This window comes from Vigna angularis, chromosome 5 (assembly GCF_016808095.1).
Source record: "Vigna angularis cultivar LongXiaoDou No.4 chromosome 5, ASM1680809v1, whole genome shotgun sequence".
NCBI lineage: Eukaryota > Viridiplantae > Streptophyta > Magnoliopsida > Fabales > Fabaceae > Vigna > Vigna angularis.
Window position 1 is genome coordinate 36591851 of NC_068974.1, and position 15728 is coordinate 36607578.

General features: G+C 29.7%; 2 protein-coding genes across 2 annotated transcripts; one reads left to right on the forward strand and one right to left on the reverse strand.

The window, feature by feature from the left end:
• Positions 1 to 1149: 1149 nt before the first annotated feature.
• LOC108339511 (cyanogenic beta-glucosidase) lies at positions 1150 to 4257 on the forward strand. The gene is made up of 13 exons (XM_017576638.2): positions 1150 to 1345; positions 1445 to 1514; positions 1649 to 1707; positions 1823 to 1898; positions 1995 to 2072; positions 2168 to 2255; positions 2353 to 2608; positions 2703 to 2818; positions 2937 to 3154; positions 3261 to 3292; positions 3379 to 3481; positions 3593 to 3701; positions 3795 to 4257. The coding sequence occupies exons 1-13, from the start codon at positions 1175 to 1177 to the stop codon at positions 3988 to 3990; spliced, it is 1572 nt and encodes a 523-aa protein (XP_017432127.2). The 5' UTR covers positions 1150 to 1174; the 3' UTR covers positions 3991 to 4257.
• Positions 4258 to 10849: 6592 nt separating this feature from the next.
• Positions 10850 to 13905, reverse strand: LOC108339532 (cyanogenic beta-glucosidase). Its single transcript, XM_052877757.1, has 13 exons — positions 13676 to 13905; positions 13495 to 13564; positions 13328 to 13386; positions 13101 to 13176; positions 12931 to 13008; positions 12755 to 12842; positions 12410 to 12665; positions 12153 to 12268; positions 11851 to 12068; positions 11710 to 11741; positions 11505 to 11607; positions 11301 to 11412; positions 10850 to 11213 (listed from the first exon to the last, which is right to left on the reverse strand). Exons 1-13 carry the CDS (start codon positions 13850 to 13852, stop codon positions 11021 to 11023), a joined length of 1578 nt encoding a protein of 525 aa, XP_052733717.1. The 5' UTR covers positions 13853 to 13905; the 3' UTR covers positions 10850 to 11020.
• Between the last annotated feature and the right edge of the window lie 1823 nt (positions 13906 to 15728).

Sequence of the window (15728 nt, forward strand, 5' to 3'; positions counted from 1 at the left end):
GAACCAATGACTCCCGCCGTATGAAAGCAATACTCTAACCACTGAGTTAAGTAGGTAATTTATGACTCCTCCTAAAAAAAAAAAAGAAGAGTACCCATCTATCAGATTAATTGATTATAAATGTAAAATTACTGATAAGCAATACCAACACCCGTTCAAGGGATTCGATCATGTAATATTCATCTTGACAAGCAATTATCTTCATACTATGATATGTTACTAATAAACTTTAGGAGACAATAATATGTAACAAGAATTCTTGACATTCCTTGGGGACCAACTATATTGATATCCTAAAGTTTATTCATCATTTGTCACTAAATGAAAATTTATTAAAAATAAAAAATAAAATAAAAGAATACAAATCATAATGAACCACATCAAACCTATGATAAAAATTATTCTTCATGAAACATCAACAAAATTTACATATTATAAAAAAATCTAAGTAATTACATAGATAAAACATTAAACTATTTATATTGTTTTCCGTTAATAAAGATCGACTTCCTCTTACCACCATCACACTTTATTCACACATCCAACACAATTGACTGTGCTCCAACCTAGTCCAGCTTACCTTTTAATTAAACAATTCTAGTATATTCAAGCTGTGTTTGTTTGCAGAGGAAAGAAATAACACTAAAATAATGTAATCCAAAAGTGAATAATAGAAAAAAGAACACAAACTTTGGGAGTAATAACATAAGCATAAGCATAAGAACATGAAAATTTTGTGCCAACAAATTAGATATGGTTAATTGAGTAGTTTGTTTTCTTAGTTTGAACTTCCTGTTCAGAACATGGAAGGCATCCCCATATAAAAATACTATTTTGTCTCTCACCAGAGAAATCTGAAGAAAACCTGGTAAAAGTTGTGCTATATCCTGTTAGCAAATTGCTGCATAAAATATAGCCGCCAATTTTGATATTCAACGGAAAAGTGGGCAAAGAATAAAAACGTGGGAGGAGTTCTTTAATAATAGTTTTATGGAACAAACTAAGTACAAGTTCAGTCACTCCTCTTAGTCAAAAATAGTATATATTATATATATTATTATGAAATCAACTGGTCAAAGCACGAAGGTGGTAGGTAGCTGGTATTCCTTCATATATATATAAGGAGAGATTGAAGCATTCACAGAAACAACATCAAACGTCTAAGAAAAATAACATGGCCATCTACAGCTCTCTCTTTCTCGGTCTCTTTGCTCTTCTTCTTGTTAGATCTTCCAAAGTTACATGCGAAGAAACAGTTTCAGTTTCACCAACTATTGACATTTCAATCAATCGCAACACTTTCCCTCAAGGCTTCATCTTTGGAGCTGGATCTTCCTCTTACCAGGTATATATATACTTCTTAAAAACTACATATAATATTTACCAAACTGAATTACTTTCCTGAATGAGATTTTGATTTCTTTTATGTTTGTCATATATATAGTTCGAAGGTGCAGCAACGGAAGGTGGTAGAGGAGCAAGTGTATGGGATACTTTCACCCATAAATATCCAGGTATGTAACTCACTCTCTCCGATTCTCCACAGTACAAACAGATCAAATAGGAAGCAAATACGATACTTTTCTGAATGATCTTAAATAATAAACAAAATATATGTTCTAATTAATTCTGAATTACTGAAATGCAGCTAAGATCCAGGATAGAAGCAACGGAGACGTGGCCATTGACTCCTACCATCATTACAAGGTTTGATCACAGCATTCCTTTGTTTTATATTTATTTAGAAAAGAACATACAGTTATTGGTGTTCATAAGCGTCAATTACCTATAAATAATATAACATATTTTTCTGTGTCTGCAGGAAGATGTTGAAATGATGAAGGATGCGAATCTGGATTCATACAGATTTTCCATATCTTGGTCAAGGATTCTCCCCAGTAAGTTATTTTCTTGTAAATAATGACTAAGTTTTTCGTAGTTGGATCTTCCTTTTGAATTAACCTAACCCTTTTTATAAAACTATATATTTACAGAAGGAAAGCTGAGTGGAGGAATAAATCAAGAAGGAATAAACTATTACAACAACCTTATCAATGAGCTGGTGGCTAATGGTTAGAATATTTGACTTAAATGCGATCGTATTTGGACTTTTTAATTTTATAAAATTTGATGATGATTATTAATAAATGTTAACAATCGTGCACAGGTATAAAACCATTTGTGACTATTTTTCATTGGGATCTTCCCCAAACACTGGAAGATGAGTATGGAGGCTTTTTAAGTCCACTGATAGTGTAAGTTTCAAATCTAACATATAATTGATTAGTACGTTTGATTAACAGCTGCATAGGAATATAATTTGACAAACAAACATATATTTTTCTTATTCAGGAAGGATTTTAGAGATTATGCAGAACTTTGCTTCAAGGAATTTGGTGATAGGGTGAAGTATTGGGTTACATTGAATGAGCCATGGAGTTATAGCCAGAATGGCTATGCAAATGGACAAATGGCACCAGGTCGCTGCTCTGCATGGATGAATTCAAATTGCACTGGTGGTGATTCTTCAATTGAGCCATATTTGGTCACACATCATCAACTTCTTGCTCATGCAGCAGCTGTTCGTCTATACAAGACCAAGTATCAGGTTAGTCAATTTATTAAGTATTCTTAAATTTTTAACTATGTTAAAATTGAGTATTCTCGAAGGTTGTTTTAATATTTGAATAATATATATGCAGAAATCTCAAGAGGGTGTGATAGGCATAACCTTGGTGGCTAATTGGTTTTTGCCACTCAGAGATACAAAAGCTGATCAAAAGGCTGCCGAAAGAGCAATTGACTTCATGTATGGATGGTAAGACTTTCTATCACACTCTATTAATTTGCTTTATACAAAATGCATATGTTAACAATTTGATAAGTATGGTTTGATGAATTTAAAAAAAACTGATTTGAATGCTAAATGATTTCAGGTTTATGGATCCATTAACTAACGGAGACTATCCAAAAAGTATGAGATCACTTGTGAGAACAAGGTTGCCAAAGTTTACTGCAGAGCAAGCTAGACTTCTTATTGGTTCATTCGATTTTATTGGTCTAAACTATTACTCTACAACATATGCCACCGATGCACCTCAACTGAGCAATGACAACCCTAGCTACTTAACCGATTCTCTTGTCACTGCTGCATGTGAGGATTTCATCTATTTTCTAACATTCTATCAGTTCACCCTAAATAGTTGAATAAGATCATGACTAACAATAGCTTGTGCTTTTTTCTTTTTGATTCATTCTAGTTGAACGCGATGGGAAACCTATTGGAATCAAGGTACTTCTATACTCCTATTAAGACAAACTTCTCTACTAGTTCAATCTTATAAAATGTAAAATTAACATTTTTTTTTAATCATGCAGATTGCTTCTGATTGGTTATACGTTTATCCCAGAGGAATTCGTGATCTCGTGTTATATACCAAGGAAAAATATAACAATCCTTTGATTTACATCACAGAGAATGGTAAATATCATTTGTTCATACTTCTTTATACATCAGTTTCACAGTTTCTCTCCCTTGCTAAATTCAATGTGCATCATACTCTTTTTGACCTATTCTTATTCATTTTTATAGGTGTCAACGAGTATAATGAACCCTCCTTATCACTTGAAGAATCTCTTATGGACACTTTCAGAATAGATTATCATTATCGTCATCTCTATTATCTTCTGTCCGCTATTAGGTAAGTAATTTTTACTTTTATAATATTAAAATTTTATTCTTATAGATGTTGTTTGATTTTTTTTTAATTTATATTCATTTCATTATTATATAGGAATGGAGCAAATGTGAAGGGATATTACGTGTGGTCTTTCTTCGACAATTTTGAATGGGCTTCGGGTTATACATCACGATTTGGAATGATCTTCATAGATTACAAAAATGGTTTGAAAAGATATCCAAAACTATCAGCAACGTGGTACAAGAACTTCCTCAAAAAAAAAACCAGACTTTATAGCTCTAGTAAATAATACAACCAAAATTCATTCATTCAATTATTACATTTTCTTTGTAACTAATTAATTCATATTCTTTTATTCTAAAGTTCATAGGTCTCAAAAATAGAGATTTTCTTCTCATTCTTTCATTATTCTTTCATTGTAATTAAAATCCTATATATATTGTATTGGACTTCGGTCGATGAAAAAAGATACAGATATGTTGTAGATCTGTTGACACTGGTGTTACAGTCAAAAATGAAAAAGACATTGTTATTATAATAAAGTTTTCATTTTCCATATCCATCATCTATATACAAGATCTATATATATATATATATATATATATATATATATATATATATATATATATATATATATATATATATATATATATATATATATAGTCAACAAAGTTTACCGTTAATTGTTTTCGTCTATTTGCCTTAAAATTTTAGTTTATTAATTTCACTAAAAATCTCTTTTCTTTCCCACAATAATTAATAGATAATTTATTAAAAAATTCACTTGAAATATATATAAATATTTTTTTAATGTGAATTAACAACATGATAGTTTGAATTATAATTTATAAATAAATTATTATATTTGATATCGATTTGAAATTTTGAATGTTGGATTAAAATAGTTAACGAATTTGAAAATTTGTGCATGTGTGCATGGTGTAGGTAACTTTAGTTAGTTTTAGTAGTGTGTATTTGATTAGATTCTTTGATCCACCTTATGCATAGTTTTTGTTTAAGTTATGCTTATAGGATAGAACGGAACTATAGAATAGTATTCTTATTAACGTAGAAATGAGTGTCCGTAATGTGGAGGATAAGATGAAATTTTCATCTGGCTAACAAAAAAAAAAACGACAATGGTATACATTTCAAGAATTGGTTGAGAGAAAAGAAAACGATATAAAAAAAACCCTAAACCTAAATTTTCATTTGGCTAATGATAAAAAAGCCACAACATGGGGGTATTTCTTGTGTTGTAGGGATGTTTTTTGTGTCTAGGTGTAAATTTGGAGGAATGATATATGTTTTTTGCCACAAGGTGTTTCTATTTTCTTCTTCTTTATCTTGCACCAATACTTTGTACATGTAAATATCATATATAAGATTTTTTTTCTGTCTTCTTCTCTTTCTTCTCTTCTTTTTGTTTTGCCTTCTGGTTTCTTTGTGGTGGTCAAAAATCTTATTTTGAAGTGTTCTATCATGCATCTCTCGAATGAACAAAGTTGATGAGAATATTTGAAATCCTCAAATTTATTAAAACTTAATTAAGCTAAACAACATATATAAATACTTATTGTAAACATCCTCAATTTATTTTATAATATAATGTAGAATAATGTTGACTTGAATGAGTGACTAAACTTTGTTCTCATTTATTTAAGCTATTTAACAATCTATTGAGCTACACGCTCAAGGATGGAAAATTAAAAAAAAAAGTGACTAAACTTTGTGATAACCAAGTTTAATTATTATATTATTGTTAACTTTTTCCACGTTTTAGTCTTTGAACCTTTTCCCGGTGAATTTGAATATCAGCAATGGTGGCATAGTTCAACATATGTAAGAAAGAAAATAAAACTTTTAGCATAGTAATCGTATTGTCTTAATTTGAATGGTCAAAAAGACCACGCATATTTTGAAAAAGGGGAATGTCTTTAGTCATTTCCGCAGGAAGTTACATGGAAAAGGCAAAGTGCGGGTGAAACGTTTTCTTTACGGAACTTTGAACCCGCATTTTAAAATACTAAAATTTTCTCTTCCAATATATGAATTATTTCTCGGAGAAAAGTGTTTACGTATATGTTTTTATTAGTAATTTTGTATGAAATATTTTTAAATGTTATAAAGTTGAAAAATATCTTTTTAAGAAATAAAATTACTTAAGTTAAAAGTGAACTGAAACAATCAAACCCAGGTTTAATATTTTTTTAACCAGTTAAGTTGAATAAATAAGTTATGTTTAAATTTTTATGAGTTTTTTGAATCGAACTTTCAATAATTTGGCTCCTCTTGTTCATACCAGTACTTCTCAGTCGTGTTTCTGAAAAAGTTTAATGTAAACTTTCATATACAACTAATTTATGTTACTGATTTATTACACCCACGGAAAATACCATGGGTATGGTTATCCATTTTTCAAAGGTGCTACTTTAAATTATCTATGTTTAAACCATATTTTAGTGAGAAATAAGTATTTATGATTTTAAAATAAAAGTATTTAAATAGGTATATTTGTAATATCAATGTTAGTTTTCTTAATTGAAGATTTTTCATAGGTACATGTTACAACCATAACATCCAACAAGGGAAATCTTTTGCATCTGGAATTAATCCAATTTTAATAGTGAATATTAATAGTTTGCATGAGTTAATTGTACTTTTAAATACTCATCAATATTGCCATTTCCATTAGTAGCAATTAAAGAATGTTCAAAAAAACCTTCTGAAGTGGATAAACATTGTTGACATTCATGAATGTTGATAAACACAATTAGGGTTTGGGATGGAGAGGAATGAGTTAATGATTATGTCAACGGAATGATGGTAAGGTAGTGGTCTGGTAAGTGGCGGCCTCGTGCTGAGAAGTTGACGATTGCATATATTTGGTAGTCTCTGACTCAGTGGTTGATACTCTGACCAATTAACAGTAGATATAGGTGGTTGTCACAAATTGAATTATTTTATTAGTAGTAGGAATTATTCTTATTAAATAATTAAATATTGTTCTATTATTAATTTATATTCACATAAAAAAATTGAACTCTCTCCGCTTTTATATATATATATATATATATATATATATATATATATATATATATATATATATATATATATATATATATTTTGTGAATTTGGCACAATCCATGGTATTTGACTTGTGAGTAGGAATAAAAAAAAATTCACTTAAAAAAAACTCACATAAATAAAAATCCACAAACATCAAAACCACGATAAAACAAGACTAACTATGGATAAATGAGACGATATTAGGTCAAGATAAATCAAACTAAGTCATATATATTGTTTACGTTGGATTCACGTAAAGCAAATATTAATAGAATTTAAGTTGAGTCAGATGCACCTCATGTTAAGTAAAGTTGATTATAATTTAAGTTAAATTAGTCCAAACTAAAAAATCTGTTAAATTGATCGAGATTGAAGGTTGAGCAAACTTGCACCAAAGATCAAGCTTAGTCAACCTAGTCAAAGATTAAGCAAAGTCGACCCAAACTAAATAGTCGAATTAAGTTGGTTCAAATTGAAAAATCAAGTCAAGTTAGCCTGGGATAAAGAATCACACCAAACATGACATATTGAAGGTTGAGCCGAGGCGAGTAGGGTAGAAGGTTGAGGCGAGTCAACCCAAATTGGTCTAAGCAGAATGACCTAGGTTGAAGGTGAAGTCAAGCCAATTAAGGTTAAAGGTCAAGCCAAGCTAGTTAGAACCGAAGGTTAAGGTGAGTAAATTTGGGCAAAGGTCAAGCCGAATCGACCCAAGACGAAGAATCGAGGCAAGTCATCCCAGACTAAAGATTAAAAACGATTTGATTCTTACCAGGTTGGGCAGCCTAGACCAAAGGTTAAGTGAAGCTAGATCGGTTGAAGGTTGAGGTAAGTTAACTCAGGCTAAAGATTGATCCAAGGGGCCTAGGCCGAAGTTTAACCTAGGTCAACCTACGCTAAAAGATAAAGTCGAGTCATCTCGAATCAAAGGCGTCAACTTTAGGCATATGTTGACTCAACTCGATCTTCAGGGCTAGATCGACTCGACTGAACCTTCGGCCTCGGTTGAAGGTCGAGTCGAGTCTAACCAAGTCAAGCAACCTAAATCAAAGATTGAGTCGAGGTAGTTAGAATTGAAGGTTGAGGCAAGTCCGTTCAGACTAAAGGTTGATCCAAGAGGTCTAAGCCAAAGTTAGACATGGGTCAGCTTAGACAAAAAGAAAAAAATGGGTTATCCTAGGTTAAAGGCTTTAACTTTTGACACGGGTTGATTCAAAACAACATTTGAATTGAATTAACTTGTCTCGACTTTCAACCTGAATTGAATGGATTGTATTCATGAAAGTAAATAATAAAATAAAAGACTTATTTTAAGAGTGAACTGAGAAAACCTATATTTATTGAACAAATTACTTTTATATATATATATTTATAAATAACAATGGCAAGGTTTGAATCATTAATATTACACTTATTTAGTATTTACTAAATATAAAAATATTATAATATTACAATATGAATAGAGAAGTGGAGTAATGAAAAAAAATATCTACAAGGTACACATTCAACCACAATTAAAGTTAAAAGTGGTGAATTTAGATAAAGATTGTTAATATTAATTACCTTATCCAAAACATTGTTCCGTAGCATGAAATTTTAGTTTTATCTTTTAAAAGAAATTGAATGGTTAAAAAAACATATATTTAAACTGTCTCTATCTTCAATTTATAAACCATTAAAACTATTTAAATGTATCAATTTCTGTAAATAATTTTATTTCTTTAATTGTCCAAAAGTTATCAGTTTGGAGTTCGAGACTCCAGTTATATCCTTGTAAAACTATTGAAGGAACCAATTCCCACAACCGATTTTATTCCTTTAATTCCACGTATTCCATCTAAGATTCAAATAGCTATGGAGGAAAGCAACCCATCTCTTAAATTGAATCATAATACTTACTCGGAATAGTTCAAAATTGTACTTATAACAACAGTTACAATTAAATAATATTCACAAGTGGAAGCATGTCATTACTGAATGTTGATAAATACAATTAGGACAGAGTCGGATGAATTAGTCAGGATAGAGTGATCCGGTAAGTGATGTACACTCAACAATTAATAATAGATAAGTGGCTGAATTATTTTATTATTAGTAAATATTATTCTTACAAAAAATAAAATATTGTTCTAGTCCTGTTAATAACGAGACAGCACCAATAAGATTTGGTTCACTCAGATAACGATTATCACTATATTTTAATTAAAAATCTTAAAATAATAGGTTGATGATTTTTTTTTTATATAATGTTTCAGTTTTTCATTTTTATTTAACTTTATACTTATTTATACTTGGTTTTCATAAGGTCTAGTATTCGTATGAACTGGTTTTTAAAACTAACTATTAATTTTGATATCGCTATTAAGTTTATAAAAGTTAGAAGTTTACTAGAGAAATACAAAATCAATAAAAATTAAACTTAATCACATAAAAAGGAATTGATATATTCTCAACCTAAAACTTTAAAGTAATATATTGATTAATTTTTTTTATGAGATAGTCTTTTTTTATCTAATATAATGCTGGAAGTCCCATGTCAACTAGATATAAGGTCAATTTGTAATATATAAGTGGGTGCAAACCTCATCTTACAAGTCGGTTTTGTGAGATTAAGTTAAGCTGGTTAGAGCCTATTCTAGCGATATTTGTTGTTTGTTAGACATATTGTTTCACTCGCTGTCGAACTACCCATTAATGTTTAGCTTTACGCTTGAGATGTATATACTTCGACGTGAAGAAAGTTGAGTTAGGTTTAAAGTCCACTTCAAAAGGCAACATTCCCCATCAGGTTTAATTCAAATCTTTGTTTAAACTAATTAATTATAATAATAAAAATTTTACATTAAAATAAGCATACTATCAATCTTGTGTTTAAAAAAAAAAAGAACAAGCACATAGTATCTGCACACAAGCAGTTAAAATCAAAGTTGTAAAATCCGCATTTACTCGGTCCATTCAATCGATAAATACCTCTCCATTATTTAAAATGAAGATTAATTGTTTGTTTACTATTGTCGTAAATGGGTGGGTGTGAATTAAGTACAGATTCCATGGAATAAGCTTCGATAATGATGAAATAAAATAATAAAAAATGTGATCGGCACTAGATCTTAAAATAATTACACCACTCTCGTTAAGTGGTTATGACCTTTTCAGTTTTTAATTTTAAAATCCATATTTAAAATAAAGTTGGTTTACATAAAACAAATTTCGGTTAGTTTTTCTATCTTTGGTTGAATAAATTTAGTTTACCAACTATTATAATTATGTAATTTTTTATCTTGGAATTTTAATGGTGACTATTATTTTCAATTTCAAATTAGTATTTTCATTAAATTATTGACAATATTCAATAAGTTGGAGAAGTGGTTAAACACAAATTTATATTATAAGGGCAAAACCAATATAATAGGAACTCATGCCAAAACTAGTTAGACAAAAGTTTTTTTTTACGGCAAAACTAGTTAGACTAAAGATAATTATATGATGCAAACGAAATTAATTTTAGACTTAGTACAATGTAAAGAAAAAACATCTTTAAAAGGACAACAATATTAAATAATGGCATGTGTCACTTTTCTTAGACAAATGCTTTTAAATACAAAAAAAAAAAAAATTGTTGGGCAAATTAAATTTTTCCAACGAAATCGTAAGAGGAAAATATTGGGAATAAACTCTGAATTTGAACATTTCTTAAAAAAATATTTTCTTCAGAAATAACTCGAAAAGGAATTCACATGTTTTGAAATTTTGATCATATAAAAAGGATATTAATAGAAATTTGGAGCACTTCATGGTGAATCAAACTTTGTATGAAAGCTTCAAGTTTAAAATATTATTTAAAGAGGTAAGAAGTAATAGATTTATTTTCAATTCTTATATTATCATTGTGTTTAGTAAATAATTTATAATGTTTATAATACTTTTAATGCCACTATTATTTTTCCAATAAAAGAAAATTTAAGTACTTTGGAAAACCTTATGTTTGGTCGTCCCTTGTCTTAACATACGTAGTTTTTATTTTTTTGTTAGACTGAAATAAAATAATAATAATACCAATCACTACTAGCAATAATTAATCAATTGTATTCATATCTTCATTTCCCATATGCTTTCTATATATATGAACAAGACTTGTTTAGAATAAATACAAATAATGATATACAAATATTGAACAAATGAATCAACTAATATCACTCCATCTTCTGATCTCTAAGCTCAAAGATAGAAAAAAAAAAAAAACTACAATATCACTAACTGGAACTGAAAAGTCTGTTGTTTTTCTTGAGAAAATTCTTGTACCATATTGCAGAAAGTTTCTCGTATCTTTTCAAACCATTTTTGTAATCCACATATGTCATTCCAAATCGCACAGTATAACCCATCGACCATTCAAAATTGTCAAATAAAGACCAAGCATAATATCCCTTCACATTTGCACCTTCCCTGTAACAACATACGAAGCAAACAAATTAGAAAGAAATTAACTTGCATAACCAAAAACACCTTTCAGCAATGTAAAATACTACTTACCTAATTGCAGAACGAAGATAGAAAAGATGACGGTAATAGTAATCAATTCTGTAAGTATCTAACAGAGATTCCTCCAATGACAGTGTTTGGTCATTATTAAATTCGTTTACACCTGCAAATAATATAATGTATTTGTCTTGTCAAATATTGAACAAATATTTATGTTTGAGAAACTAAACATTATACATAAATTATTTTACTCACCATTTTCAGTTATGAAAATCAAAGGATTGTTATATTTTTCTTTGGTATACATTACAAGATCACGAATTCCTCTTGGACAAACATACAACCAATCAGAAGCAATCTGCATAATTATAAAATGAAAAGGTTAATTAGTTTCATACTTCATTAAAGGGATTAAACTAAAGTAAATTTGCAAGCTCAGTGAGAATATATATACACGTACCTTTATACCTATGGGCTTCCCATTACGCTCAACTGCAATTATATATTAAAACATAAGAAAAGCCAATGTTAACCATGATCGAACTCAAGATATAAGCAATTTAGAAAGTTGATGAAAAAGTGTTGTAGATTGATTACTTACAGTCAGAAATGACTAAAGAATCAGTTACATAGTATGGTGGAGCATTGCTCAAACGAGGTGCATCAGAGGCATATATTGAAGAATAGTAGTTTATGCCAATGAAGTCAAATGAACCAATCAGTAACCTAGCTTGCTCCGCAGTAAACTTTGGTAACCGTGATTTCACAAGAGATCGCATACTTTTCGGATATTCTCCTGTTGTTAATGGATCCATAAACCTGAAATCAATAAGCTTTGATTTAGTTTTCCATTGGTAGCCTTTAACAAACTAAAGAGAAGAGGAACAAGAATTGATTTCTTACCATCCATACATGAATTCCACCGATCTTTCAGCAGCTTTTTGATCAGATTTGGTATCTGAAAATGGTATGAACCAATTACATACCAAGGTAATGCCTATCAAACCCTTCTGTGATGCCTGCACATTCACGTTTCAAAATATTAGTTTACTACCCCACTATCCCTTTTCTTATATATATATATATATATATATATACGGTGAAGTTTATCAAAATTTGAACTGATGAAAGAAAAGGTTCTTAACAAAGTAATAACAAACCTGGTACTTGGTCTTGTATACACGAACAGCTGCTGCATGAGCAAGAAGTTGGTTGTGTGAAACTATATAGGGCTCTGTACCAGAATCCCCTCCAACGCAATTTGGATTTACCCAACTAGAACAACGTCCTGGTGCCATTGTTCCATTTGCATAGCCATTAATGCTGTAAGTCCATGGCTCGTTCAGTGTAACCCAATGCTTAACTCTATCTCCGAATGCCTTGAAGCAAACGTCAGCATAATCCCGAAAATCCTTGCTGAAGATTGATATATGTGTTTGATCAGCAAAACTAGCTATTGAATTTTCCAAGAGTAAAGTAATTAATACTTTGGAATCAAAACTCACATTATGAGAGGACTTAGGAAGCCACCATATTCATCTTCTAAAGTTTGTGGAAGATCCCAATGAAAAAGAGTTACCAGTGGTTTTATACCTACAAATGTTCATATTTAATTGTCATATACCACCATTGATAACAGAAGAATGTGATGAGATAAAAGAAATCTGAGTTTGAACCTTACCATTAGCCAATAGTTCGTTGATGACATTGTTGTAGTAGTCAATTCCTTCTTGATTTATACCTCCACTTAACTTTCCATCTGCAATGAATGCATTGTTTGTAAAAATCAACTTTTATATTTTCAAAAGTCAAATTTAATCTAAAATCATCATTGTTCAGCATTTGACTTACTTGGTAGAATCCTGGACCAAGAAATCGAGAATCTGTATGAATCCAAGTTCATATTCTTCATAAATTTAGCATCTTCCTGTAAATTTATGTATAATGTATATGTTATTATATTGCATCAACGATTAAAATAGAATATAAAAAAACACAATACTCAAGATATAGTAAGAATTAATTTATCATATCTTTGGAATGACTTAATAAAATACTACTTTGAAGAAATCATATACCTTATAACGGTGATATGTATCTATAGCCACATCTCCATTGCTTTTGTCCAGTATCTTATCTGCAAGTCAATTCACACATTGTAAATTATCTAATTCCTTTTAAGATATTAACCAAACCATAGATAAAAAATAACATACGTTAAATATCTGGGAAACAAAATATATACCTGGAAATTTATGGGTGAAAGTATCCCAAACACTTGGTCCTCTACCACCTTCTTTTGCACCACCTTCGAACTATATTACATTTTACGATGAAAACATAATTAAGACCATGTCTTATTAGTGAAATGAACAACATTAAGTACTAATTAGTGGTTGATTACTCTATCTTGTCTTAATTAATACCTGGTATGAAGAGGATCCAGCCCCAAAGATGAAACCCGGTGGGAAACTATCCCGATTCAGATTAGCAACATCGATAATAGGATCAACTGCATCAGTTTCTATGCAATTAACATTTGTTTTGCTGATTACAAGAACAAAAGTAATGAGGCTGAGAATGCAAAAGCTCTTGCATGCCATTTCTAATGATTCTGCTTAACCTTTTCTTTTCTTTTCTGTTTTTCTGTCGACGATTCTCGTTAATTCATTGCTTCATGTGGTCACAGGTGTGTGTTTATATAGAGAAAGTAGCCAGCTAGCTCATAATAATAATAATATTGCATGTGCAGATTGACAGACACAGTCTCGTATGCTGATGTTGGAAAAACAATATTAGAGCTTTGTCTTTGACAAATTCAAAGTTGAATGACAAATATGGCGGCATTTTTTTATGTTATATTTCTTTACGGAATCATTCATCAACTTTATTTATTTTTTGTTTTTTAACGTCTGAACTACTAATTAATTACTAATTAGCAAGAATGTCTGGTTTTAGTGTTTATAAATTAAAGACACGTCATTCAAATCTCATACATCATTTGTTAAACATGTGTCATTAATATAATAAGTGCTGTACGTGAAGCCTACAAGCTATGTGGTAGGTATAGAAACAACCTTTTGTTGGTTGGTGATAAGGTTAGATAGGGATTGGTTACGCGTTTAACTTCTAATTTGACCAATGTTTCTTAATGGTTAATTACTGGTTCAACTAGTCGTCAAACTTAAATTCAAATGAAGCCATAAATCTGTCGTATTTGATATTATAAAATTTATCAGTGGATCATCTAATAATCTCTTCACACACTAATGAAAACAGCACGATTTAATTCATGTAATTAAAATCATGATGTTAGAATAATATGTCAAATCTAAATTTAGTTTTCATTTTTTAAAACCAGCTCTCTGTATTTGAATTATGTTTGATGTATTTAATTTAATAATCTCTGTTGAATATATTTTGTCAAATATTTACGCGTTAAACATTTTTTATTTTAATACAAATAAAATAGTATTTTAATGTATAAAAAAATAAGGTACATAATCTCTGTCGACAAAAGTTATATGTGGATGAGGTCTACTGTAACTTGTTGACTGGGCTAACCAAATTTTGAGGATGTTGAAGACAATCTTATCCAAATCAAAACAATGATGTTAAGCAAATGAACTTTCAAAATTATTCATCTGAGAAAATTCTTTACCACGCAATCACACAGTAATAATACGAGGCCAATTCCATGTTTATCTCTTTCTGTAATTTCTGAGAAATTCGTTTTGATTTCAGTTCTCGTAAACCTTTTGGTATATTATGGACTTTGAATGATCTTTTTATGAACACATTATAGAGAAGAAAAATAAGGTGATTAACTTATTTTTATCATGTGCTGTATCGATTTGAGTTATCCTTTGAAATCTTGGATGACTTTCTACTTTGGTTCCAACAAATAATATATTTTTATAGGACTTTATGAATAAACAAAGAGCTGTTCACACTTTTTCTCAAACGACCAATTAATTAATATTTAACTTTGGTTTAAATAAAATGCTGCTATAAGTCAAAATATATTTATCCATAATTTGACTAAACTTTGATCCACGAGTAATTATCTAAATTTGACCTTTCTTATTCAAGCATTATGAAAACCCGTGTTTTCATTAGATTTGAATTTGTTCAAAATATATAAATCAATCACCCCGAATCTTACCAACTTTGCTGGTTTCAAAGAATTCAAAGGAATTTCAAAGATATAATATTACTTAAACAATTTTCAAAAAGAATTTTGATCACATGAGCTTTTTTAGTAGAGTGCAAGAATTTAAATGAATTTTCAATATAAACGCATGATTTGTAAGGTAAATCGTTTAAATTGAGGAGATTTACTCTAAAAGTTATTGGATTTTCTTTTTTTGTATAATAAAAAATTTCTAACATTGCTCTCCTATAAATCTTTTCTTTTTGAAATACTTTATCCAAATCACTTTATTTCAATGTTAAAAGTACTATTTAAATAATTTTCAC